The sequence below is a fragment of the Lipotes vexillifer genome, unplaced genomic scaffold (genome assembly GCF_000442215.2).
Source record: "Lipotes vexillifer unplaced genomic scaffold, Lipotes_vexillifer_v1.1 scaffold1466, whole genome shotgun sequence".
In the NCBI taxonomy this organism is placed as follows: domain Eukaryota; kingdom Metazoa; phylum Chordata; class Mammalia; order Artiodactyla; family Lipotidae; genus Lipotes; species Lipotes vexillifer.
Genome location: NW_006796989.1, coordinates 137,465 through 161,739, shown reverse-complemented (window position 1 = coordinate 161,739; position 24,275 = coordinate 137,465). Strand labels below are relative to the sequence as shown.

Genomic DNA, 24,275 nt, shown 5'->3' with positions numbered 1-24,275 from the left:
TCTTTCCCTCTTTTAGAAAATGAAAATAGTTGATCTCCTGACTGTGGCTAGTGAACTCACTTAAACAGTTTACATTTAATAATCCAATATGTGAGTAGTCTGTTTACTAACATTAACAGAAGAGCCATAAATGTTGTTTCTTTTAATAATCTTTACTTCATTTAAAAAATCTAATGCATGAGATAATATACTTTATTTTTATTTTATTGTGACTGATGAGGTGGTTAGACTAAATGGTATGCTGACTTGTCTTCAAATCAGAAAATCCTGTAATTTAAACTCATGGTAATGGGAAATGTTTATGCTTTAATGACTTCAGATTCACTTATGAAAAATGACTTTTTTAAAAAAATTGATAACGTTACATCTCTTTTAGAAATGTTCAGTGTTCTTAAATTAGGGAGATGTCAGTCAACTATTTTTCAATTTAAAAATAAATAGAAGAAGAAAAAGCAACATCATTAGGCCAAACTAAAAAGATTTTAGCTATGAATGCATGAAATGATAGGGCATTTGTGTGGTTTAGATTCAGAAGTAATTCAAGTTACTTGTGGTTTAGTAAAATTAATAAACTAAAACATTCCACTGAAAATGTAGATACTCATAGATCATTTCAGAAGGTAGGGAAGGACTGTAGGAGCATACATTTTACTAGTAAATTTTGATATTTATATGTAGAAACTTAAGTGGTTTGTCTGTGGGAAGGTCAAAGCTAGGATTGATGGTTTCCACTCATTGTTTGTTTGTTTTTTAATAAATTTATTTATTTATTTTTGGCTGTGTTGGGTCTCCGTTGCTGTGCACAGTTGCGGTATGTGGGCTTCTCATTGCAGTGGCTTCTCTTGTTGCGGAGCACGGGCTCTAGGTGCACAGGCTTCAGTAGTTGTGGCACACAGGCTCAGTAGTTGTGGCTCGTGGGCTCTAGAGCGCAGGCTCAGTACTTGTAGCGCACGGGCTTAGTTGCTCCATGGCATGTGGGATCTTCCCGGACCAGGGCTTAAACCTGTGTCCCCTGCATTGGCAGGCGGATTCTTAACCACTGCCCCACCAGGGGAGCCCCCCACTCATTGTTTTAATGCTTCCTACCATGTATGTAAATTTTCTTGAGTACTCGTGGTCAGTGTTACCGTGCTTTGTAGTCTAGTCTGTTTGTATGTGCTTCAGTGAGTTATTACTGAAATATAAAACTGTCTAAGTTTAGAAGCTGATATATTATGTGTTTTTATGTAATTTGCTTAATTCATTATATTAGCCTTCATATGAACTCTGCATGTCAAAAAGCTAGGCATTTAAATAGATATCATGTATTTTCCATGAACTTTGGCCACTTTTTGAATTTGCATAAAAAGTGACTTGAGTTGCTAATTCACCTAAAATTCTAAGGGTTTTTGACCTCAGTAAAGATCAATATCTTTTCTGAAAAGATCATTTACTCTCTTTATCACTATAGTAACTGACAATATACAGGTTAGAAAACATATGCTACTCCCCACCGTGAGACAAAATAATTAACCTTCCAAATGTTTCCTAAAGAAGAAAAGAAAAGAAAAAAACTCACTGGCCTACTGTATATAAAAGGGGAAAATTTATAAATAAAATATACACAATTATCATTTTTACCTTGTCCTCATTGAGGCAGAGGGCCAGGGTTTAGGTTTAAGGACACTCAGGAGATGATGTGTTAGGAATTGTTTAAAACACCACAAGATAAGCTCAAGTCCCAGAGACACTGGGACAGAGACAGATAATGTCTAAAATATAATGTTGGTAGTATCTGGGAAAACTTGATAGCCAACGATTCCATTGTTTTTTTTCTTTCATCTTTCTTTCTTTGTTTCTTTCGTTTTTCTCCTCTTCCCTATTCTCTTTCCTACTATTTCTTGCCTTCTTTCTTCATATACAGCAGATTTCCTTTCTTAGGAAATTGTTTGGTAAGTAGCCTCCAAATGCATTAATTTCTTGTAAATAAACATGTTGTGTTTACTCATCTAGAATATGATGTATTAAGACAAATTGTAAGGTTTGGTACATAGTTCGGGGTAAAAAATAAAATTTTTTGCATATTATTTAAATTATTACTCCAGATCCCCAAGTAAGCCCTTGGCACGGAAATTAATGGATTGGGAAGTAGTAAGCAGAAATTCACTATCCGATGACAGGTTGGAAACACAAAGCCTTCCGTCGCGATCCCCACCTGGCACTCCTAATCAGTAAGTACATCAGGTGTACGTTTTGCTAATTTCCAAATGTTCGGCTGTATGTTTCCATTGCCTGAAGATTATAATACGTAAAATTTAATTTAAATTTTTCGGTTAGACATGATTTTCGTTGCTCCAAGGCATTATTTCCTCCCAGCCTGGAGCTCAGTGTGTAAGCAGAGCACGACATAAAGATGCTCACTTAACTACAAAGCTGACTTCCACAGTCAGGGTCACTAGCCAATATATCAAGGCCTATTAGTAGACTTAAAATCTGGGAATATGGTTGTAGTGACATAACTCTTTTCCATGTGTATCTCCAGCATAATTTCTAGGAGAGTGCATATTATTTGAACATGCTAAGTGTTGTGATTCTCTTGCTGAAGCTCCTACCCTGCTTCTGCTGTGCCAGTGTCTGTGGTCTAGGAAAAGGGATTTCCAGCCTCAGTTCCCACCAGCTCAGCCATAGCTCAGCTGAGAAGCACATGTTACCGAGCACTTACTGTGTTTGCACTTCATCCTAGCATTTCTCACAAAAGCTGGATGCTTGGGTGTAGGTAGTAATAATAAGATAATAAACGTGTACTGGCCAAAGATGTTATCTTAATTTCATAATGTTAACAAATGTGTTGTATGTATTATATGTATGTGATTAAGATAATGATAACAAAATGAATATCACCATACTGACCGTCCTCGTTAACCCAAAACGTTGATATAAGAAAGATTTGAATTTTGGCATGGAATATAATATTTAAAGAAGTCTTCCTCTGGACATATTTCATACACATTCATGTTCAATAAATGTGCACTAAATTCTAAAAGTTGTTTCACTGATGGGTGTTTGTCAGCTTAAGAGTGAATTCCTACCATATTGGAAGTAAAGTGTGTGCACAAACAGCTTGGTTCACAGCAGGTTACCTAATAGCTAGGTGTCTTCCTCACTACTAGAAACAAAATAGACTCAAAAGTTTGTGCAGTGTCTTGCTAATTGTAGATTGCTAAGTCATCTTTTTTATAATAGACTGCATATAAATTCAAAGGCTAATCAGCTTGTCGGAGAAGATCCAGAACCTTCTTTCTCTGGTTCCTTTTCCAGCCAGCCGTTCCTTATTTGTTACCAGTACCCCACTAAACAATTACAGCAAATTATGGAAGACACATGAAATTTAAACCAGATGGTTGAATTAATTAATTGTCACTAACTCTGATCAGACTTTCTGTTAATGAAACAATTTTATGTATGATATGAAGAAAATTGTTTTTTCCCTAAATTCTAAAGTGACTGTGTCACTTATGAAGATGGAAATATGATATTCAGTATCTCTAGTCTTAGAAATTATAGAAAATTCCATAAATAAAAGTATTTATTAAAGGATTAAAAAAGAATTCAGACCAGAGGATATTTCTGAATTATTGATTCTCTCCTTTTATTTTGTAAATGCTGATTAAGACGCATATTTGTAGTGACTGAAACCTAGAAACATTAAGGTTGGTGGGGATAATAGATGATTGAAATAGATAAAATCCCCATGGCAGATTGCTAACTCTAGCTCAGATCTTTTGACTTCCTATTCTGTGTTTTTTCTGTTTATACCATAGTGTCTTTGTCAGAGACTCAGCTTAGTAAAATGTGGTCAGTCTTAAAAACACACACCCACTTTCTACTGCAATCATATAAGAAAGAAACTTGAACATACTGAGTTACAGTACATTTTTACTCAGTTTTTGTTCCTCTTCTCGTAGTCGAAATTCTGCATTCACCCAAGAGGGAACCAGGTTACGGCCGTCTTCAGTGGGCCATTTGGTCGGCCACGTGGTTCACACCTGCCCAGGCGAGGTGTTCGTGAGGCATCGGTCTCCATCTTCCACGCAAGCTAACAGCATTGTTTTGGAATCATCTCCGTAAGGCCTTTTTGCATTTAGCTTCCTTTTTATGAGTAATAATGCCCCAAATTGTTTCATTTGAAATAATCTGGGAGATTATAGTATTTGATACAAGACTTTATTTGTGCAATGTTTTAAAAAATTTATATATTTGTAAATGTGCTTATTTGTCCCTGAAGGTCTTGGTGACCCCCACCCCACAAAATCGCTGTTATTATTTTGTTGGCTCTGTATATTCTTGAACTTTTAGTGCACATTGTTACATATTTCTGCAGATAAATGCATCACTGTGGTCAGGCAGTAAGGTGATGAAAGGTAGAGTTTTTTTAATATTTTTCAGGAAGGGAACCGTAAGGATGAATAGACAATGTTGGGGAGATTAAGTAGCAAGGGAGAACATCACATTGAAAATAAGTTACAGAACGTGTGCATACATCATTTCTAAAATTCACTCCTATCTCATTACAAATTGATGCATAAATTAAACTTCATAATTCAGTATATCAGTTTAATGCACAACATACTTACCTCACATTAATAGGCAGTCTTGATTTATTGATTCATATAATACAGTTAGTTCATATGCAAGTAAAAATACAGTGCAAGAGTTAGAAAACAAGTAAAATACTTTATAAGATACATAGGTAGGTAAGAGGATTCATTAATTGCTGAGGAGGAAAAAGGGGTTTCAGTTACAGTGAATGTGATGAGGGTTGAAGAAAGGGTGGGTCTGAGTGATGGAGAGCAGGTGGAGTGGCCAGCACAGCAGCTGTAGGTGCTCCAGGAAAGCGCGCCTGGTCTGTAGGAGCGACTGCTGTCCTCTGTGGGCGCCAGCAGGGAAGGCGGCCAAGCTGTCAGTACCAGTGGGCGTTTAGTCTGGCTAACGTGTATCTGGGTGAAAGATTTGGATTTTGTGTGGACATTTTAAAGGTTGGAGGAATAGAAAACTATACACTGCACAGTGACACCTGTGGAGCATGGGTGGACAGGAGTTAGGATTGGTGGAAATTTAATGTTTTATTACTTTAAAAATGATAACTCTAAACTTTTTGTTTGATTTTTAATAAGCATGTATTTTCTACTTCTAAAACTTTAAAAAGTACAGTAATTAAAGATGTAATTGAAATGTTAACTGATTAAATTTTTAAATGACATGCTTTCGGCACATGAAAGCCGACCACTTGGAGGAATCACAAAGTCCGTGTTATCACAGACAGAACAGTGTCACTCCTGGGGCCTGACCGCATGATCTCAGTCTAGTTTTTGTAGGGCCCTTTCCGTAGAGCCCATACACATCTGCCTATGCATACGATTGAGTATTTCCTTTCGTAAATTTTATAGATTCACAAACCCCCCGAATCACTTACCTCTTCAGAATACCTTTGTTCTCTTTTCCTGACCTGAAGTGGAGGAGGTTCAGGATAGGTTGGAACCATGCAGAGTTTTTCTTCCCCTGCCCAGTCCACCAGAATTTCAAATGCTTGGGGCTTTCTCTTTGAACATCTGTTTTATGAAGCTTAAGTATCTGTATTCAGTTTTGAATCTATAACACTGCGTTGGAAATTCAGCCAATCCTCACCTTAAGAATAATGAGAGAGTTCTGAAAAGACAAGCTTAATGGTAAACTAATAACAATAACTTACATTGGTAGCTTACAGTCAGCTTTTTCATAAATTATCTCACTGTTCTATTCAAGAGAACTCTAAAATAGGAAAGCTATATAGCTCCCCTTTACAGATGAGAGAGCCACACTAACAGCATTTGTCCCAATTCATAGAACTAAAACTCGGGTTTCCTTACCTGAGCCACTCTGTAGAACTGTGTATCCTGGACAAGGCTTTGTTGATTTTTTTTTTTTTTTTTTCAATTTAGAGGAAATATTTTTCAACTTGGAATCCATAGATTTTAGTTTTACATGGGCCAAATGTGAAAAGAATGCAAACAATATGTTGGATTAAGCACAGAGCATTTCAACGTAGTACAATACATTGAAATTGATGTTGCGATATCTCACCAGTTTCCTGCTCTTTGAGGGAGTCCAGGGGCGTTCAGGTGAGCCTGACTTCAGGCACTGGGTGAGCTTGCCCACTTCCCAAGGAGAAAACGCTATTAATTCGCAGGTGTGTTTACTGTGGAAGCAAACAGGAGGCTGTTGTACTGCTTAAAGTTACCGTTTATAGGCAGGGATGATTGAGATTACATCCTACCATTTCCTTCCTTTCTTTAAATGATCCACAGAAAATTAGACTGTTTTTAGTTTGTGATTTTTCTGAGATAAACATTAGCCCTAAATTAATTTTAAAATACTTAACAGATTAAAAAATAAATAAATTCCCACCACAATGCTAATACATAACAGGGAAGCTCAGGTATTTCTACAAAATAATTGCAAGGTGTGTGAGTGGGATGGATACGGTTTTATTTTTTTTTATTATGATACAGATTGCTAACAGCTGCAACAGAGAACTGTTTTGAGTGCAGAGGAAGGTGCCTCACTGCTGACCTTGAAGCACTCATGAGGAAACTTACAGCCACCTGGACTGAAACAAGTCAGGAAAGCTTTTGTCCACCTGGCTTGATTGACAGTTTTAACAACTCTTTTGCTGCTGTGTTACAATACATCGCCTGTTGACAGCAAAGTGCACTTAAATGTAACATTTTCATTACCTGCTCTTCACTTAACATTTTCCAAAATGTCAAAGTTTAAGAGAAGCACATTATTTGTGGTGAAAAACCCCAGCCTGAAAGTTGGACATTGGAACAGTTTTACTTATTTATTTATTTAAATTTATTTATTTATTTATTTATTGGCTGCATTGGGTCTTCCTTGCTGTGCGCAGGCTTTCTCTAGTTGAGGCGAGCAGGGGCTACTCTTTGTTGCAGTGCACGGGCTTCTCATCGCGGTGGCTTCTCTTGTTGCAGATCACGGGCTCTAGGCACACGGGCTTCAGTAGTTGTGGCATGTGGGCTCAGTAGTTGTGGCTTGTGGGCTCTAGAGCACAGGCTCAGTACTTGTGGTGTGCAGTCTCAGTAGTTGTGTGTGGGCTCAGTAGTTGTGGCTCGCGGGCTCTAGAGAGCAGGCTCAGTGGTTGTGGTATGCAGGCTCAGTAGTTGTGGCTCGTGGGCTCAGTTGTGACTCGCTGGCTCTAGAGCGCAGGCCCTAGAGCGCAGGCACAGTAGTTGTGGCACACAGGCTCAGTAGTTGTGACGCACAGGCTTAGTTGCTCCGCATCATGTGGGATCTTCCCAGATCAGGGCTTGAACCTGTGTCCCCTGCATTGGCAGGCGGATTCTTAACCACTGCACCACCAGGGAAGCCCTGGAACACTTTTAGAATCATATTCCTATCTCTCCTTTCTTTTTTCTTAACATCCAAAGTTAACACACGTAGTAATTTGCCCACAAAATTTTTCCTGTGGGTAGAATTTAAACAGTATGTGTTTCAAGTCCTTGTTCCCATCCATACCCCACTGTGGATCATTTTAGGCAAATTATTGGTTTTAAATATATTAAAACCATTGCATTAGGAATATGTTATCAATTAAAGTAAATATGCATGTCCTTAGAGCCCTGACCTCTATTGATCTTGCATTCTGTTCATTTTCAATATAAGTAGTTTCTAGTAGAATTTAAAATACAATAGTATTACCACTTATAAGTAAAATGGAATGAAAGAAAATAGTCATCTTCAGCATATGCTCTGATAAGTTCTGTTGAAGCCTCAGTTACTGGCAGATAGGACGGTTGCTTAGCTTTTGTCTCTTTTATAAATTGGCCTCTGAGAAGCATTTCATTTGAAGAGAAGAGTCCACTGCTACAAGTTTAGAAATCCCTGATTTAAAGTAACTTTCTTCCCGCTTTTTGCAGTTGTTTTCTTTGAGCTGCAACTATAACTTAGTGTTAAGAGTGTAAGCTCTGGATTCAGACTGTTTAAAACTTGGTTCCACCACTTCTAATTATGTGACCTTGGGTGAGTTATTTTATCTCTGTAAGCATTAATTTCCTTGCTTGTAAAAACAGTATGATAATATCTACCTCATAGGACGGCTGTGAATGTTTAATGAGATGCTTATTAGTAGTTCGGCAGAGAAAAAGTACTTAGTAGACGTTAACTATAATAATTATAATACATCTTTTAGTTAATTTGGGGCGGGGGCGGATGTATTCCAGCAGCTTTTAAGTATATTATCAACCATTTATCTGTTGTATGTTTGAAGTGTGGATATCTGGTTGAACACAGAGAGGAATTCTCCATATTCTCAACTTCATCCTTCAGTTCCTAATCACCAGAGACTATGCAGATTTCTTAATCCTCAAATGTTAAATCCAGTTCCCTGAGCTATTCTTTCCTAGACGGTCCCGTTCCAGTCTTATCTTTGTCCGACCTAATCAATTCCTTTTGCTTCGTCCTCAAAGCTTTGCCTTCCCTCTGCCCCTCTGAGCTACTGGCACTGATAACTTTACCTGCAGGCTCAGCATAACCCAACTCCCATGCCAGCCTTGATCAGGTCTAGTGATATATCATGGACCATGCAAATACTAGGCTGCTGTAGGACAAGGAAATAGGAGAAGCAAAGGGGGTGGAGTGGAAGGAGTGTTGAGCCATGGGGCCTCAGAGGGCGCACCCTGTTAGGTGCTGTACCTGTGGCGGCAGGACTAAGCGCGGATCCCTGGGCTGCTGCTCTGCAGCGTACTTACCTGCAGTCCAGCTCTGGCAAAAGCCTCCCTTACTTGCAGTTGGGAGCTGAGGTCAGAGACTTGGAGTTTGGCTGAAACCAGGAATCTCAGGTCTGGGACCTTGGTTCTGGAGTAGATTCCTACTGATAGAATAATATGACATTTTCAGTTCTATTCTTCTATTAATCATAACCCCGGGAGTTTCTATGCACTTTAATTGCCTTGAGCATCAATTAGTAATCAGTCTGAAATGGTGTTTACTTTGAAATACTCTGAATGTCACTATAAATTAGCCAAAGTATCAAGAAGCCTGAATTTTGAACCAGAATTTTATCTGTATCTTACGGAACATAAGTATGGCAGGGGTAAATGCCCAGTGAAGACTTGGATGACGCTAGTGATTGTAATTGAGTGAGACAAGAGCTGCTGGTATGTATTTTAGAAGATAAGAGTTTTAAAAGGAGCCATCATTCCTGGCAAGTTTGTATTAGTGTCTACAAAGAATATGGTTTTTGTTTTCTAGTCTTAAATTGGAATAGACTTTATGCTTGTATGAAGGGTGTATTTGTACAGTTAAACCTTGGGCAGCATTTTTTTTTTTAATTTACAGTTTTAAGAGTTTATCCTGCTCATTTTTCTTTTTTATGAGTAATTACAATAATCTCTTTGGAACTATATTTTCTACACTCTCCCTGTGACAGATTTTTTCCAGCTCCCATATTTAACACCAAATGATTACCTCTACTTGTAAGACTCCAGGCACAGCCTTGATCCCTACTTCTTTCTTTGGTTCCTATTTCTCTAGTCCTGTCTAAACCATCTGATAGTAGATGCTCGTCTTCTTTTAGGTTATAGGTCCCTTCTCTCAGGTGCCAGCTGTTATTTCTAATGGGGCTGTGTCCCACTATGCTGCCTGGTTGTTCTTTCCAAGTATGTGATGTCTTTTCATTCTGTTTTCCTTCGTAGTTTTTGTTTATTTGTTTGTTTTTGTTTTGGCCTAGAAATAGTACCTTTTTATTATTTTTTTTAATTAAAAATTTTTTTTTGGCTGCAGATGAATTGGGAGATTGGGATTGACATATACACAATAATATGTATAAAATAGATAACTAATAAGAACCTGCTGTATAAATAAATAAATAAATAAAAAAATTTTGGGCTGCTCCATGCAGCTTGTGGGTGGGGTCCTGGTTCCCCTGGATCCCCGACCAGGGATCGAACCCGGGCCCCGGCAGTGAAAGCGCCAGGTCCTAGCCAGTGGACTGCCAGGGAATTCCCAGTAGTACCTTTTTAAAGAACTGGCCTAGTGCATGATATTATTTTAAATGTATTATAATTTCAAATTACAACACATGGTTTACCCATGAAAGTCATCTTTCTAGATAATTGTTTAGTAGATTGACTTCGTATGATATTCTACATTAAATATGAACAGGTAAGTTATTTGTTACGATAAGCTGAGTTAATATAAGTATGTCTTTAAAATGTAATTGATACCTTTTGCCCAGAATAAGAATTTTAGAAGTCTGTGTTGATATTCTTGATTACTTTTATAGACAGTAGTTAGATAGGTAGATAGACAGACAGAAAGAGAGATACCCAGTCTCTGCAGGAACCGAAGCTGTACTGAAGCCTCATTTAACCCAGTGGTTCTCAACCGGGTGTGATTTTGGCTCCCAGGAGACATTTGTCAATGTCTGGAGACTCTCTGAGTTGTCACAACCGGGGGCAAGGAAAGCTACTCTATTCTGGTGGATAGAGGCAAGGAAGGCTTGGAAATATCCTACCATTCATAAGGCAGCCCCCCATCCAAAAAATTATCCAGCCCCAAATGGCCCCAGTGCCAAAGTTGAGAAATCCTGATTTAACCTGTGGTCCCTCAAGCTCTGATCTCTGATTTAAAGGTTTCTTTACCCAGTTAAGTCTTCTCCAGGTTTCATCATCCCTCACAGCTATCCTATGGCAGGGATGGCATGATATTTACTTGCTTTTCATTTGGTTTGCCTTGTTCCAGAACCAGGCTAATTCTTACCAATGCTGAAGGTCTTGAGTTACACTTGCAAATCCAGCTTAACGTTCAAGTGTAAAAGAAACAGGAGCAATTCGACTCCAGTCAATAATGTAAACAAAGCCTGGTTTAGATAAACCCCATTACCAGACCTGAAGTGGCCCAGGGCACCTCTGCTACTGCTGATTAGCATAAATGCTAAACACAAACCAATTAACACACTCTAAGGCTGCTTATCTCCTGTCACTTAGCGCAGAAATAAAGCCCAACGCTAAATACACATATTGATTTGGCCATTAAATCTAGCATCACTCAAAATAAAACTCATTAAATTATTGAGTAACAACAAAGTCACCTCAGTTTTCAGAATGTGCTGCATTATTAAGAAATTTCACTTTTCCACTGTTCCACTGATTTCCTAAACCACCCTGAACACTTCCTCCCAGCGTGGGTCTTACCAGCTCCAGGACAAACCTAGAAAGTAGAGTTCTGCATTCCCTTTAACATGATCTTTGCTTTTTGCCCTAAAAATGTCCATTCAGAAGGGAATCCTTTTTCTTTAAAATGCTATTTCAGCATAGACAAGGAAATTATATGCTTGAAAGAAAGGACATTAAAGGGGAAGACGAACTGGGGTATTAAACAACAAATACAAAAACCACAGGCGTTATAATAAAAATGGGTTAACTTTGAACATTAACCACAGGCACTGATCCGATGCTTACGGGCAAAAAAACCTGCAGAAATATCTTCCTTGTTTAGGTGTAAACAACAGACCGAGGCATCTGGAAAATATGTAATCGGCTCTAGAGCGCAGGCTCAGTAGTTGTGGCGCATGGGCTTAGTTGCTCCGCAGCATGTGGGATCTTCCTGGACCAGGGCTCGAACCGGTGTCCCCTGCATTGGCAGGCGGATTCTTAACCACTGTGCCACCAGGGAAGCCCCAGACCTTTAGTTTTGAGACTGAATGTTTCCCAGGTGTGACAACTGTATGCAAAACTAGAGGAAAGCTTCTCTTCACCTTGCCTGAGTGGTTATACTTAGTCCTGAGTAAGGAAGGGGTGAGACCTATTGGTTGATTCATGTGCAGTCCAGTGACTCCCAGTTTTCGTAAAGTCTTGGAGGCTTCCGGCCAACTGCTTGTTAGAGATTTCCCATTGGAGGCTGTACCAAGGGTTGCCTGCCTCTGTCTGCCCTGGTCCCTGCAGCAGGCCATGGCCAAGGCACGCAGCTCTCTACTAGCAGTTTCTTGCACAAGCAGCGCTTGAATGCATCGCCTCATAGAGGCTTGGGTTCTTGGCAGTTGAAATTAGCAGAATAAAAACTAGTATGTTTGGAATCTGGAATCTCTGGCCATCAAGGTAGACCTCAGAGAAGCTATGGCTGAAAAGGGGAGGTGTGCTCTCTGATGCAGTCCTCATAGACTTATCAGAAGCTAGAGCATTTTGTGCCCTGAAGACTTCCGGGTAGAAAGCTGAGTGGTTATTATTGTTCACTGCATATTTAGTGATTATATTTTACACTAGATGATGCAGTTGGAGGAGGGCTATATTTTAGGGGAAGTGAGACCATTCATCGTTAATCCTGGCTGACGCCCTTGGTGCTAAGCAGATTTTAGCATCGCTACCACATCTGTCACGTGTCTAGCAGCAAGTCTCTCAAGAAGTTCACAGCTTCTCTACCAAGGGGAGCATATGTTTCCAAGAGCCACTCTGGCAGTAACCTCTGTGTTAGTTACCTTGGGCTAAATTATGCTCTGGTAGCACATTCCCCAAACCTACAGTGACATACAGCAACAAGGGTTCTTTCTCTCTTACATTCTGCATACGTGGTGGGTCACCTGTGGCTCTGCTGCACGTCATGGTCATTCTAGGGCCCTGACTGACCGCAGCCCCTGTTTGGGACTTGGCTGGTCTCCTGGCTGAGGGAAGAGAGAAATACAGAACTTCCTTTCAAGAGAGGCTACTCACATGTCATTGGCTAGAGCAAGTCATATGGCCAAGCATGATGTCAGCCAGGGAGGAGTGGAGGGTAACTTTGAACAATAATATGATCTAATACAGTTCTGCTTCCTCAAGACCTTAGAGCTGTGTCTTGGGTGTCAGTCATCAGTCAACAAAAATAAACAGGAACTGGCTGAAGCCTGTGCCTGGTTACCACAGCAGCTGGCAACTCTCTCCTCTGCCCTTAGGCAGTGGGATAATAATGTTTCTATTTCCCCAGAGGACCTCCTGCCACCTCAGAGGTAAATAATAACCCCTGTGGTGATCAGTACTCTTGACAAGAACCGTTTTTCGCCTTGCCTGTTCCCTTAACCTCCATGACTTCCACGGACGCAGGCTTCCTGGGGTCCAAGTTGAACCACTGGTTCCCCCTTCTGGCCTTCGTGAAAAACTCACCTTGCTACTACATGCAGGGTGCTTGGTTGTTTTTTTTTGTTTTTTTTTTTTTTCAATTTTTGAATTTTATTTTACTATTTTATACAGCGGGTTCTTGTTAGTTATCTGTTTTATACATATTAGTGTATACATGTCAATCCCAATCTCCCAGTTCATCACACCACCACCCCCTGCCGCTTTCCCCCCTCAATGTCCATACATTTGTTTGAAACATCTGTGTCTCAATTTCTGCCCTGCAAACAGGTTCATCTGTACCATTTTTCTAGGTTCCATATATATGCGTTAATATACGATATTTGTTTTTCTCTTTCTGACTTAACTTCACTCTGTATGACAGTCTCTAGATCCATCCATGTCTCAACAAATGACCCAATTTCGTTCCTTTTTATGGCTGAGTAATATTCCATTGTATATGTGTACCACGTCTTCTTTATCCATTCTTCTGTCGATGGGCATTTAGGTTGCTTCCATGACCTGGCTATTGTAAATAGTGTGGCAGTGAACATTGGGGTGCATGTGTCTTTTTGAATTATGGTTTTCTCTGGGTATATGCCCAGTGGTCGGATTGCTGTGTCCTACAGTAGTTCTATTTTTAGTTTTTTAATGAACCTCTATGCTGTTCTCCACAGTGGCTGTATCAATTTACGTTCCCACCAACGGTGCAAGAGGGTTCCCTTTTCTCCACACCCTCTCCAGCATTTGCTGTTTGTAGATTTTCTGATGATGCCCATTCTAATTGGTGTGAGGTGATACCTCATTGTAGTTTTGATTTGCATTTCTCTAATAATTAGTGACATTAAGCAGTTTTTCATGTGCTTCTTGGCCATCTCTATGTCTTCTTTGGAGAAATGTCTATTTAGGTCTTCTGCCCATTTTTGGATTGGGTTGTTTGTTTTTTTAATATTGAGCTGCTTGAGCTGTTTATATATTTTGGAGATTAATCCTTTGTTCGTTGATTTGTTTGCAAATACTTTCTCCCATTCTGAGGGTTGTCTTCATCTTGTTTGTAGTTTCCTTTGCTTTGCAAAGGCTTTGAAGTTTCTTTAGGTCCCATTTGTTTATTTTTGTTTTTATTTCCATTACGCTAGGAGGTGGATCAAAAAAGATCTTGCTGTGATTTATGTCAGAGAGTGTTCTTCCTATGTTTTCCTCTAAGAGTTTTATAGTGTCCGGTCTTACATTTAGGTCTCTAATCCATTTTGAGTTTATTTTTGTGTATGGTGTTAGGGAGTGTTCTAATTTCATTCTTTTACATGTAGCTGTCCAGTTTTCCCAGCACCACTTATTGAAGAGACTGTCTTTTCTCCATTGTATATCTTTGGCTCCTTTGTTAGATTAGTTGACCATAGGTGCGCTGGTTTATCTCTGGGCTTTCTATCTTGTTCCATTGATCTACGTTTCTGTTTTTGTGCCAGTACCATATTGTCTTGATTACTCTACCTTTGTAGTATAGTCTGAAGTCAGGGAGTCTGATTCTTCTAGCTCTGTTTTTTCCCTCAGGACTGCTTTGGCTATTCGGGGCCTTTTGTGTCTCCACACGAATTTTAAGGTGATTTGTTCTAGTTCCATAAAAAATGCCATTGGTAATTTGATAGGGATTGCATTGAATCTGTAGATTGCTTTGGGTAGTATACTCATTTTCACAATATTGATTCTTCCAATCCCAGAACATGGTATATCTCTCCATCTGTTGGTATCATCTTTAATTTCTTTCAGCAGTGTCTTATAGTTTTATGCATACAGGTCTTTTGTCTCCCTAGGTAGGTTATTCCTAGTTATTTTCTTCTTTTTGTTGCGATGGTAAATGGGAGTGTTTCCTTAATTTCTCTTTCAGATTTTTCATCATTAGTGTAAAGGAATGCAAGAGATTTCTGTGCATTAATTTTGTATCCTGAAACTTTACCAAATTCATTGATTAGCCCTAGTAGTTTTCTGGTGGCATCTTTAGGATTCTCTATGTATAGTAAGTATCATGTCATCTGCAAACAGCAACAGCTTTACTTCTTCTTTTCCAATTTGGATTCCTTTTATTTCTTTTTCTTCTCTGATTGCCGTGGCTAGAACTTCCAAAACTATGTTGAGTACGAGTGGCGAGAGTGGACATCCTTGTCTTGTTCCTGATCTTAGAGAAAACGCTTTCAGTTTTTCACCATTGAGAATGATGTTTGCTGTGGGTTTGTCGTATATGGCCTTTATTATGTTGAGGTAGGTTCCCTCTGTGCCCACATTCTGGAGAGTTTTTATCATAAATGGGTGTTGAATGTTGTCAGAAGCTTTCTCTGCATCTATTGAGATGATCATATGGTTTTTTCCTTCAATTTGTTAATATGGTGTATCATGTTGATTGATTTGCATATACTGAAGAATCCTTGCTTCCCTGGGATAAACCCCACTTGATCATGGTGTATGATCTTTTTAATGTGTTGTTGGATTCTGTTTGCTAGTACTTTGTTGAGGATTTTTGCATCTATATTCATCAGTGATATTGGTCCGTAATTTTCTTTTTTTTGTAGTATCTTTGTCTGATTTTGGTATCAGGGTGATGGTGGCCTCATAGAATGAGTTTGGGAGTGTTCGTTCCTCTGCAGTTTTTTGGAAGAGTTTGAGAAGTGTGGGTGTTAGCTCTTCTCTAAATGTTTGATAGAATTCACCTGTGAAGCCATCTGATCCTGGACTTCTGTTTCTTGGAAGATTTTTAATCACAGTTTCAATTTCATTACTTGTGATTGGTCTGTTCATATTTTCTATTTCTTCCTGGTTCAGTCTTGGAAGATTATACCTTTCTAAGATTTTGTCCACTTCTTCCAGGTTGTCCATTTTATTGGCATATTGTCGCTTGTAGTAGTCTCTTAGGATGCTTTGTATTTCCACGGTGTCTGTTTTAACTTCTCCTTTTTCATTTCTAATTTTAAGGGTTTGAGTCCTCTCCCTCTTTTTCTTGATGCGTTTGGCTAATAGTTTATCAGTTTTGTGTATCTTCTCAAAGAGCCAGCTTTTAGTTTTATTGATCTTTGCTATTGTTTTCTGTTTCTATTTCATTTATTTCTGCTCTGATCTTTATGATTTCTTTCCTTCTGCTAACTCTGGGTTTTGTTTGTTCTTCTTTCTCTAGTTCCTTTAGGTGTAAGGTTAGATTGTTTATTTGAGATTTTTCTCATTTCTTGAGGTAAGCTTGTATTGCTATCAACTTCCCTCCTAGAACTGCTTTTGCTGCACCCCATAGCTTTTGGATCGTGTTTTCATTGTCATTTGTCTCTAGGTATTTTTTGATTTCCTCTTTGATTTCTTCAGTGATCTCTTTGTTATTTAGTAGCATATTGTTTAGACTCCATGTGTGTTTTTGACTTTTTTTCCCCCTGTAATTCATTTCTAATCTTATAGCATTGTGGTCAGAAAAGATGCTTGATATGATTTCTATTTTCTTAAATGTACTGGGGCTTGATTTGTGACCCAAGATGTGATCTATCTTTGAGAATGTTCCTTGTGCACTTGAGAAGAAAGTGTAATCTGCTCTTTTTGGCTGGAATGTCCTATCAATTAAACCTATCTCGTCTATTGTGTCATTTAAAGCTTGTGTTTCCTTATTAATTTTTTGTTTGGATGATCTGTCCATTGGTGTAAGTGAGGTGTTAAAGTCCCCCACGATTATTGTGTTACTGTCAATTTCCTCTTTTATAGCTGTTAGCAGTTGCCTTATGTATTGAGGTGCTCCTATGTTGGGTGCCTATACATTTATAATTGTTATATCTTCTTCTTGGATTGATTCCTTGATCATTAGCAGTGTCCTTCCTTGTCTCTTGTAACATTCTTTATTTTAAAGTCTATTTTATCTGATATGAGTATTGGTACTCCAGCTTTCTTTTGATTTCCATTTGCATGGAATATCTCTTTCCATCCCCTCACTTTCAGTCTGTATGTGTCCCTAGGTCTGAAGTGGGTCTCTTGTAGAGAGCATATACATTGGTCTTGTTTTTGTATCCATTCAGTGAGCCTGTGTCTTTTGGTTGGAGCATTTAATCCATTCACGTTTAAGGTAATTATCGATATGTATGTCCCTATTACTCTTCTCTTAATTGTTATGGGGTTTTTTTTTTTTGTAGGTCCTTTTCTTCTCTTGTGTTTCCCACTTAGAGGAGTTCCTTTAGCATTTGTTGTAGAGCTGGTTTGGTGGTGCTGAATTCACTTAGCTTTTGCTTGTCTGTAAAGCTTTATATTTCTCCCCATCTAATCTGAATGAGATCCTTGCCAGGTAGAGTAATCTTGGTTGTAGTTTCTTCCCTTTCATCACTTTAAATATGTCCTGCCACTCCATTCTAGCTTGTAGAGATTCTGCTGAGAAATCAGCTGTTAACCTTATGGGAGTTCCCTTGTATGTTACTTGTCGTTTTTCCCTTGCTGCTTTCAATAATTTTTCTTTGTCTTTAATTTTTGCCAATTTGATTACTATGTGTCTCAGTGTGTTTCTCCTTGGGTTTATCCTGTATGGGACTCTCTGCGCTTCCTGGACTTGGGTGGCTATTTCCTTTCCCATTTTAGGGAAGTTTTTGACTATAATCTCTTCACATATTTTCTGTTGTCCTTTCTCTCTCTCTTCTCCTTCTGGGACCCCTATAATGTGAATGTTGTTGCGTTTAATGTTGTCCCAGAGGTCTCTTAGGCTGTCTTCATTTCTTTTCATTCTTTTTTCTTTATTCTGTTCTGCAGCAGTGAATTCTACCATTCTGTCTTCCAGGTCACCTATCTGTTCTTCTGCCTCAGTTATTCTGCTACTGATTCCTTCTAGTGTAGGTGTCATTTCAGTTATTGTGTTGTTCCTCTCTGTTTGTTTGTTCTTTAATTCTTCTAGGTCTTTGTTTCACATTTCTTTCATCTTCTCAATCTTTACCTCCATTCTTTTTCCGAGGTCCTGGATCCTCTTCACTATCATTATTTATTTTTTTTCTGGAAGGTTGCCTATCTCCACTTCATTTAGTTGTTTTTTGGGGTTTTATCTTGTTCCTTCCTCTGGTACATAGCCCTCTGCCTTTTCATCTTGACTTTCTTTCTGTGAATGTGGTTTTTGTTCCACAGGCTGCAGGACGGTAGTTCTTGCGTCTGCTGTCTGCCCTCTGGTGGATGAGGCTAGCTAAGAGGCTTGTGCAAGTTTCCTGAGGGGAGGGACTGGTGGTGGGTAGAGTTGGCTGTTTTTCTGGTGGGCAGAGCTCAGTAAAACTTTAATCTGCTTGTCTGCTCATGGGTGGGGCTGGGTTCCCTTCCTGTTGGTTGTTTGGCCTGAGGTGACCCAACACTGGAGCCTACCGGGCTCTTTGGTGGGGCTAAGGGCAGACTCTGGGAGGGCTCACACCAAGGAGTACTTCTCAGAACTTATGCGGTCAGTGTCCTTGTGCTTACGGTGAGACACAACCAGCCCCCACCTCTGCAGGAGACCCTCCAACACTAGCAGGTAGGTCTGGTTCAGTCTCCCCCGGGGTCACTGCTCCTTCCCCGGGTCCCGATGCCCACACTGCTTTGTGTGTGCCCTCCAAGAGTGGAGTCTCTATTTCCCCCAGTGCTGTTGAAGTCCTGCAGTCAAATCCCACTAGCCTTCAAAGTCTGATTCTCTAGGAATTCCTCCTCCCGTTGCCAGACCCCCAGGTTGGGAAGCCTCACATGGGGCTCAGAACCTTCACTCCAGTGGGTGGACTTCTGTGGTGTAAGGGTTCTCCAGTTTGTGACTCACCCACCCAGCAGTTATGCGATTTGATTTTATTGTGATTGCGCCCCTCCTACCATCTCATTTCGGCTTCTCCATTGTCTTTGGATGTGGGGTATCTTTTTTGGTGAGTTCCAGTGTCTTCCTGTCGATGATTGTTCATCAGTTAGTTGTGATTCCCGTGCTCTCGCAAGAGGGAGTGAGGGTGCTCGTTCTTAAAAGCTAAGCGTCTACCTTGAAGTTGCCCTGTCAGACCTAGCTGGTCAGGTCAGCTCCCGCTGCTATGGCCTGAGGTTATGCTCTCTAGTGTCTGTTGGTTTTTAGCCCCTTCACCTGAAATCGGGTTTTCCAACATACGTACTCATTCAGTGTTGTCTCCTCAGTGAGGAGACAACACTGTGTTCATCACTTCTGTGAATTGTGTTTTACCTGTAAATAAAATAGGCAACCCCTTGAGTTCTCTGGATGGTACCGGGTGGTTTGTCTTTGGAGCAGCTCGGCTCTCAGCTCTGATTTCTCCCTGCCTGCCCACATGACTGCTGCAAACCTTAGAAAGGGGTTTTTATGGTAGATCAATGAATATCTTCATAGAGATACCCTTAAAGTATATTTTATTATATGTAAATTGTTTACAGATTTAATAAAGTCGGAAATTAGATTTGTTACTTTAAACTTCAAAGTTAAGGAAGATTTCATTAAACAGTGGCACTTGCAAATAAACATGGCATTTAAAGCTTGTCTCCCATTAGACATCGTAATAAAATAATAATTCTAGGCTGGGAGGAATTGGAAGATTGGGCTTGACATATATACACTACTGATACTATGTATAAAATAGATAACTAATGAGAACCTACTGTATAGCACAGGGATCTCTACTCAGTGCTCTGTGGCGACCCAAATGGGAAGGAGATCCATAAAAGAGGGGATATATGTATACGTATAGCTGATTCATTTTACAGTAGAAACTAACACAAACTAACATAACATTGGAAAGCAACTATACTCCAATAAAAATTAATTTAAAAAATAAAATTCTACCATCACTTTAAAAAATAAATGAAATAATAATTCTGTAAGACAACTTCCAAAATATTTATTTTTTCTTTTTTTTTTTTTTCTATCTAGATCACAAGAGACCCCTGGAGATGGGCAGCCTCCAGCTTTACCACCCAAACAATCAAAGAAAAACAGTTGGAACCAAATTCATTTTTCACATTCTCAACAAGATCTGGAAAACCATATTAATGAAACATTTGATGTTCCATCTTCCCCTGAAAAAGCTACTGTAAGTCGTTTCTTACAAGTATTCTCACATTTCTTTGAAAATGTTTTATTGTAAATGAAATATTTTTTGTAACATAGCCTGTTTTATCTGTAAATTATATTATAGTACTTTCCCTTTTTCATCATGTGTTTGCTCATGAATTGTGCCACCATATAGCCCAATTGTGGAATTTCCTTTTATCATATTTATAAAACATTCATTGCTCTAGAAGTTAATTTTTGACAAATTTGTTGATTTCTGTCTTGCAAAACACACATTTCCAGAACAAATGCTAATAATCCATTAAATACCATTAATTTTATTACATAATTGCCTGGGTGTCGAGACTTTATCATTTATCATTTTCATTAGCCTTTTGAAATTGAGTACAGGTCTCCAGAATATATAACTACTCTGTTCTTCAAGATATATTCGTGAGTTGCTTTGGGACTTTGTACCAAACAAAATGGTAAATTCTTAGAATCCCCTGACTTATGAATTTTCATGCTTTTTCAAGTAGATGAACCAAAGGTGAGATTGTTAAAAAATTTTAAGGATACACTGTGTTCATGAAGATGTATAATGACAGACAGAAATATGAGTGTATTTCAGGAAACTTAAAGGGACATCAAGGAATAAAATAAGATGCAGGGAGAGGAAGTCCCACAGCAGGTGCTGGCAGTGCCAGAAGTCTCTGCTGGCCATTGCACTCTTCCCCTCTTGTTTTTCGCCCATAGCCCTCCCACGTTTTCTAAAATTGAAAAACAAGAGGCAGCCACTCTATTCTCCCACACTTATGGCCCCACAGACGCATCAAAAAGAGATCAAAATCCTTACCCAAAATGAAAGACAACTTGAGTGCTACCTGTGTGGTGATTCTTATGCATCATTCATTCATCGGTTCATAGTTACTGAGGTCTTTTTGTGTGCCAGGTACTTAAGGAGGTAGTGGGAGTACGAAGACAAATCAGATGTGGTCCCTGCTATTACATAATTTATAGTTTAGTTTGTTTTTTCCTTCATGCAAAAATGACTTATTGAGTACCTATTGTTATAGGCTCTGGGAATATAACAGAGTAAAATTAAAAATTAAAAACTCTGCCTGCAAGGAACTTTTATTCTGGGGATAAGGGTGAGACAAACAGTAAACAAAATATGTAATTTAAATATATAGCATATTAGATAGTATAAATGCTAGAGAGACAAAGGAGAAAAGGGCTAGGGAATTTCCAGAGTGGAGTGTTCCAGTTCTAGGTAGTGTGAGCCAGGGATGAGTTTGGTGGTAAGCCACATGGATACCTGGCATGAGAGCAGGTAAGCCGAGGGAATAGCAGGTGCCAGGGCAGGGATATGGCTGTGTGGTCAGGGGACACCAAGGGGGTCAGCGAGGACAGAGCAGAATGAGCAAACGAAGAGGACAGGGGACAGCAGAGGGCCAGATCCTAAAAGCCTGGTCTTGTAAATGTTTCGTTCTTCAACCCTGAGTGATATTGGAAGCAAACGGACATACCTAAGGAGAGAAGTAACGTGATGTCACTTAAGTTTTAACGGTTTCACTGTGGCTCGTATGTTGGCAGTGGACCAAAAGCAGGGTAGCAGCAGAGAAGCTGGCTGTGAGGTGTTGCAGGGCCCCAAGAAGCAGCGGTGATTGGAGAAGGTGGTGCCAGTGGAAGGGATGAGACACAGCTGTGTTCTGGGTGGAGTTTTAGAGTAGAGCTGACCTACTCTGCTGATGAGTTGGCTGTGGGAGACTGGAGAGAGAGGAATAACAGCAAGGATAACAACAGCCAGGTTTGGGGCCTGAATAAATAGGAGGATGAAGTTACCATTTGCTGACATGGAAAGGCTACAGGTAGAACAGGGATGGGTGGAATGTCGGGAGCTCAGCTGGGACACGTTGATACGTCAGTAGGAGTCCGTTTGGATTCTGGAGTTGAAGGGAGAGGTGGAAGCTGACGGTATAATGTTGAGAGTCGATGGCATGTAGACAGTATTTAAAACCATGAGACAGGAAGTGTAGTGTGTACAGATAACGGAATAAGAGGTTCTAGAAATGGAGCCTTTAGTCCTCCAAACTGTAAACATGAGGGAGTTGAAAGGAACCAGCAAAGGAAACTGAAAAGATGCAGACCAAAAGGTAGGAAAAAAACTAGTCAACTGGCTGATGAGAAGGCAGCCACAGAGAGAGTAACCAGCTGTGTCAGGTGCTACTGGTGAGTCGAGGAAGGTGGGGACTGAGAACTGAACAAGCTGTATAATTAGAAGTGACTATGGGAATTCATAAGTGTATAAAAATAACTAATTCAGCTGTGGCGCTAAGGGAAGACTTCCTAGAAATGGTCACATCTCCGACCTGTGTCTCGAAGGCTAAACAAGAATAAGCCAGCTACTTTCCCCCAAAGAGCAGGCATACGACATTTTAAGTGAAAGAAGCCTGTAACAAATGACATATGTTGTATAATTTCATGTATGTGAATGTCCAGGATAGTCAAGTATACAGGGAGGAAGTAGATGAAGGGTTGAATAGGACTTGGGGATGGGGGTGACCGCTCGTGGACACAGGGTTTCTTTGGGGGATGAAGAAAAGGTTGTAAAATCAAAGAGTAGCATTTTAACAGGTCATTGACATGCCTGTCAACTTTTTCCTCTGTGATTTCATCTGCTACTTCAAACCAGAGAACTGCAATCTCTGAATTCATCTTAGTTTCCACCAAATCAAATGCTGCCTCCAAAAAAAAAAAAACAGTCGTGATGTTTGTGCAACTCTGTGACTGTGGTAGAAATTACTAAATGATACACTTTGAATGAGTGAAGTATAGTATGTGAATTGTATCTCAGTAAAGCTGTTTTTAAAAAGCAGGGGGAGTAACATGAATTCATGTAATACTTATGAGTATTTGCTCCGTGCAGAGCTTTGAGCCAGGTTCTAGAGACACTGAAATCAATTACTCAGGTAATTAATAAAGCCCCTGTTGCTCTTGGCACTTACAGTCTAGCATGCAGGTAAGGCACGAGAGAAATTTAAATTATGATTCTTTATATACTTTAGATAATATCAACATACAGGAAGCATGATTCATGTATATCTGGAGGATAGGCTATAAATGAAGAGCGTGACAAGTTATTTATTTTTGTCTTTTAAAGCCTAATGGTGGTATTCCACATGATAATCTTGTCCTAATCAGAATGAAACCTGATGAAGATGGAAGGTTTGGATTCAATGTAAAGGTAAGTTAGAATTTATATTGTACTCAGTTTTTAAATTAAGGTGTTTCTGTGTTGCCAATACTGACTGATACTCGATTTGCACTGTTTTGAAGGGAGGATGTGACCAGAAGATGCCTGTGATCGTGTCCCGAGTTGCGCCAGGAACACCTGTGAGTCACAGCAGCCTTCCCAGTGCATCCTAGCTTCGAGAATACATGCGTATTTTTATTAGTATAAATAAAGGAGTAAAATGAATCATTTAATTTGTCAAGTAGCACATGATGTTGGCTGAATCTCTTTAATTGCTGGGAAGTTAATTTTTATTTCTTCCCTATCTATAACAGTTTTTAAGATCTTTGTTTTTACAAAGAAGCCAGATTCTATGAAAATAACCCCATTAAACAGCAAAATGTAGACAGAGGTATAGTTTTTGTTTGTTTGCTTTTTTTGTTGGCTTCTGTTTTCATTTAGAATTGTTTAACCTACGTTCTATTTGTCTACTTTCTGTTTAAAATATGTATTTTAAGTTCTTTATTATGAACATTCTAAGCAAAAGTAGAGAAAAGACTGCATGAACCCATGAGGATGAACCCCCTGTGCCCCCTCCTTCAGGTTCAGCACCCATGAACTTTCTGCTCATAAGGACAATTCTTGATAAATTGTGGGTACATCATCTTTATTGATCCTGTGTATAGAAAATATTGCTTTCAGATCCCCATTTCTGTTGTTGTCTCCTCTGTTTACCTGCATTTCTCTTACCTAAATGGTCTCTAAGGTCTTGGAGCCAGCACCCATTGTCATTCAACCATCTCTGTGTCCTGGGAGAGGCAGGAACCTGCAGCCTGAGGGAAGAGGCTAGCTAGTTATGGGGTCTGGTGCTTTGCAGCAACCTCACAGTTGATTTGAAGATCGCAGTCAAGATGGATCAAGGATATCATGT

General features: G+C 39.4%; 1 protein-coding gene across 1 annotated transcript in view; it reads left to right on the top strand.

The window, feature by feature from the left end:
* Window positions 1-24,275, top strand: part of PTPN4 (protein tyrosine phosphatase non-receptor type 4) — a 143,848-nt gene that overhangs the window by 94,732 nt on the left and 24,841 nt on the right. The window contains exons 13-17 of the mRNA XM_007469135.1: window positions 2,085-2,210; window positions 3,945-4,103; window positions 19,990-20,149; window positions 23,273-23,356; window positions 23,449-23,505. Of these exons, the coding sequence (XP_007469197.1) occupies window positions 2,085-2,210; window positions 3,945-4,103; window positions 19,990-20,149; window positions 23,273-23,356; window positions 23,449-23,505 (586 nt within the window). The remainder of the gene's footprint in view (window positions 1-2,084; window positions 2,211-3,944; window positions 4,104-19,989; window positions 20,150-23,272; window positions 23,357-23,448; window positions 23,506-24,275) is intronic.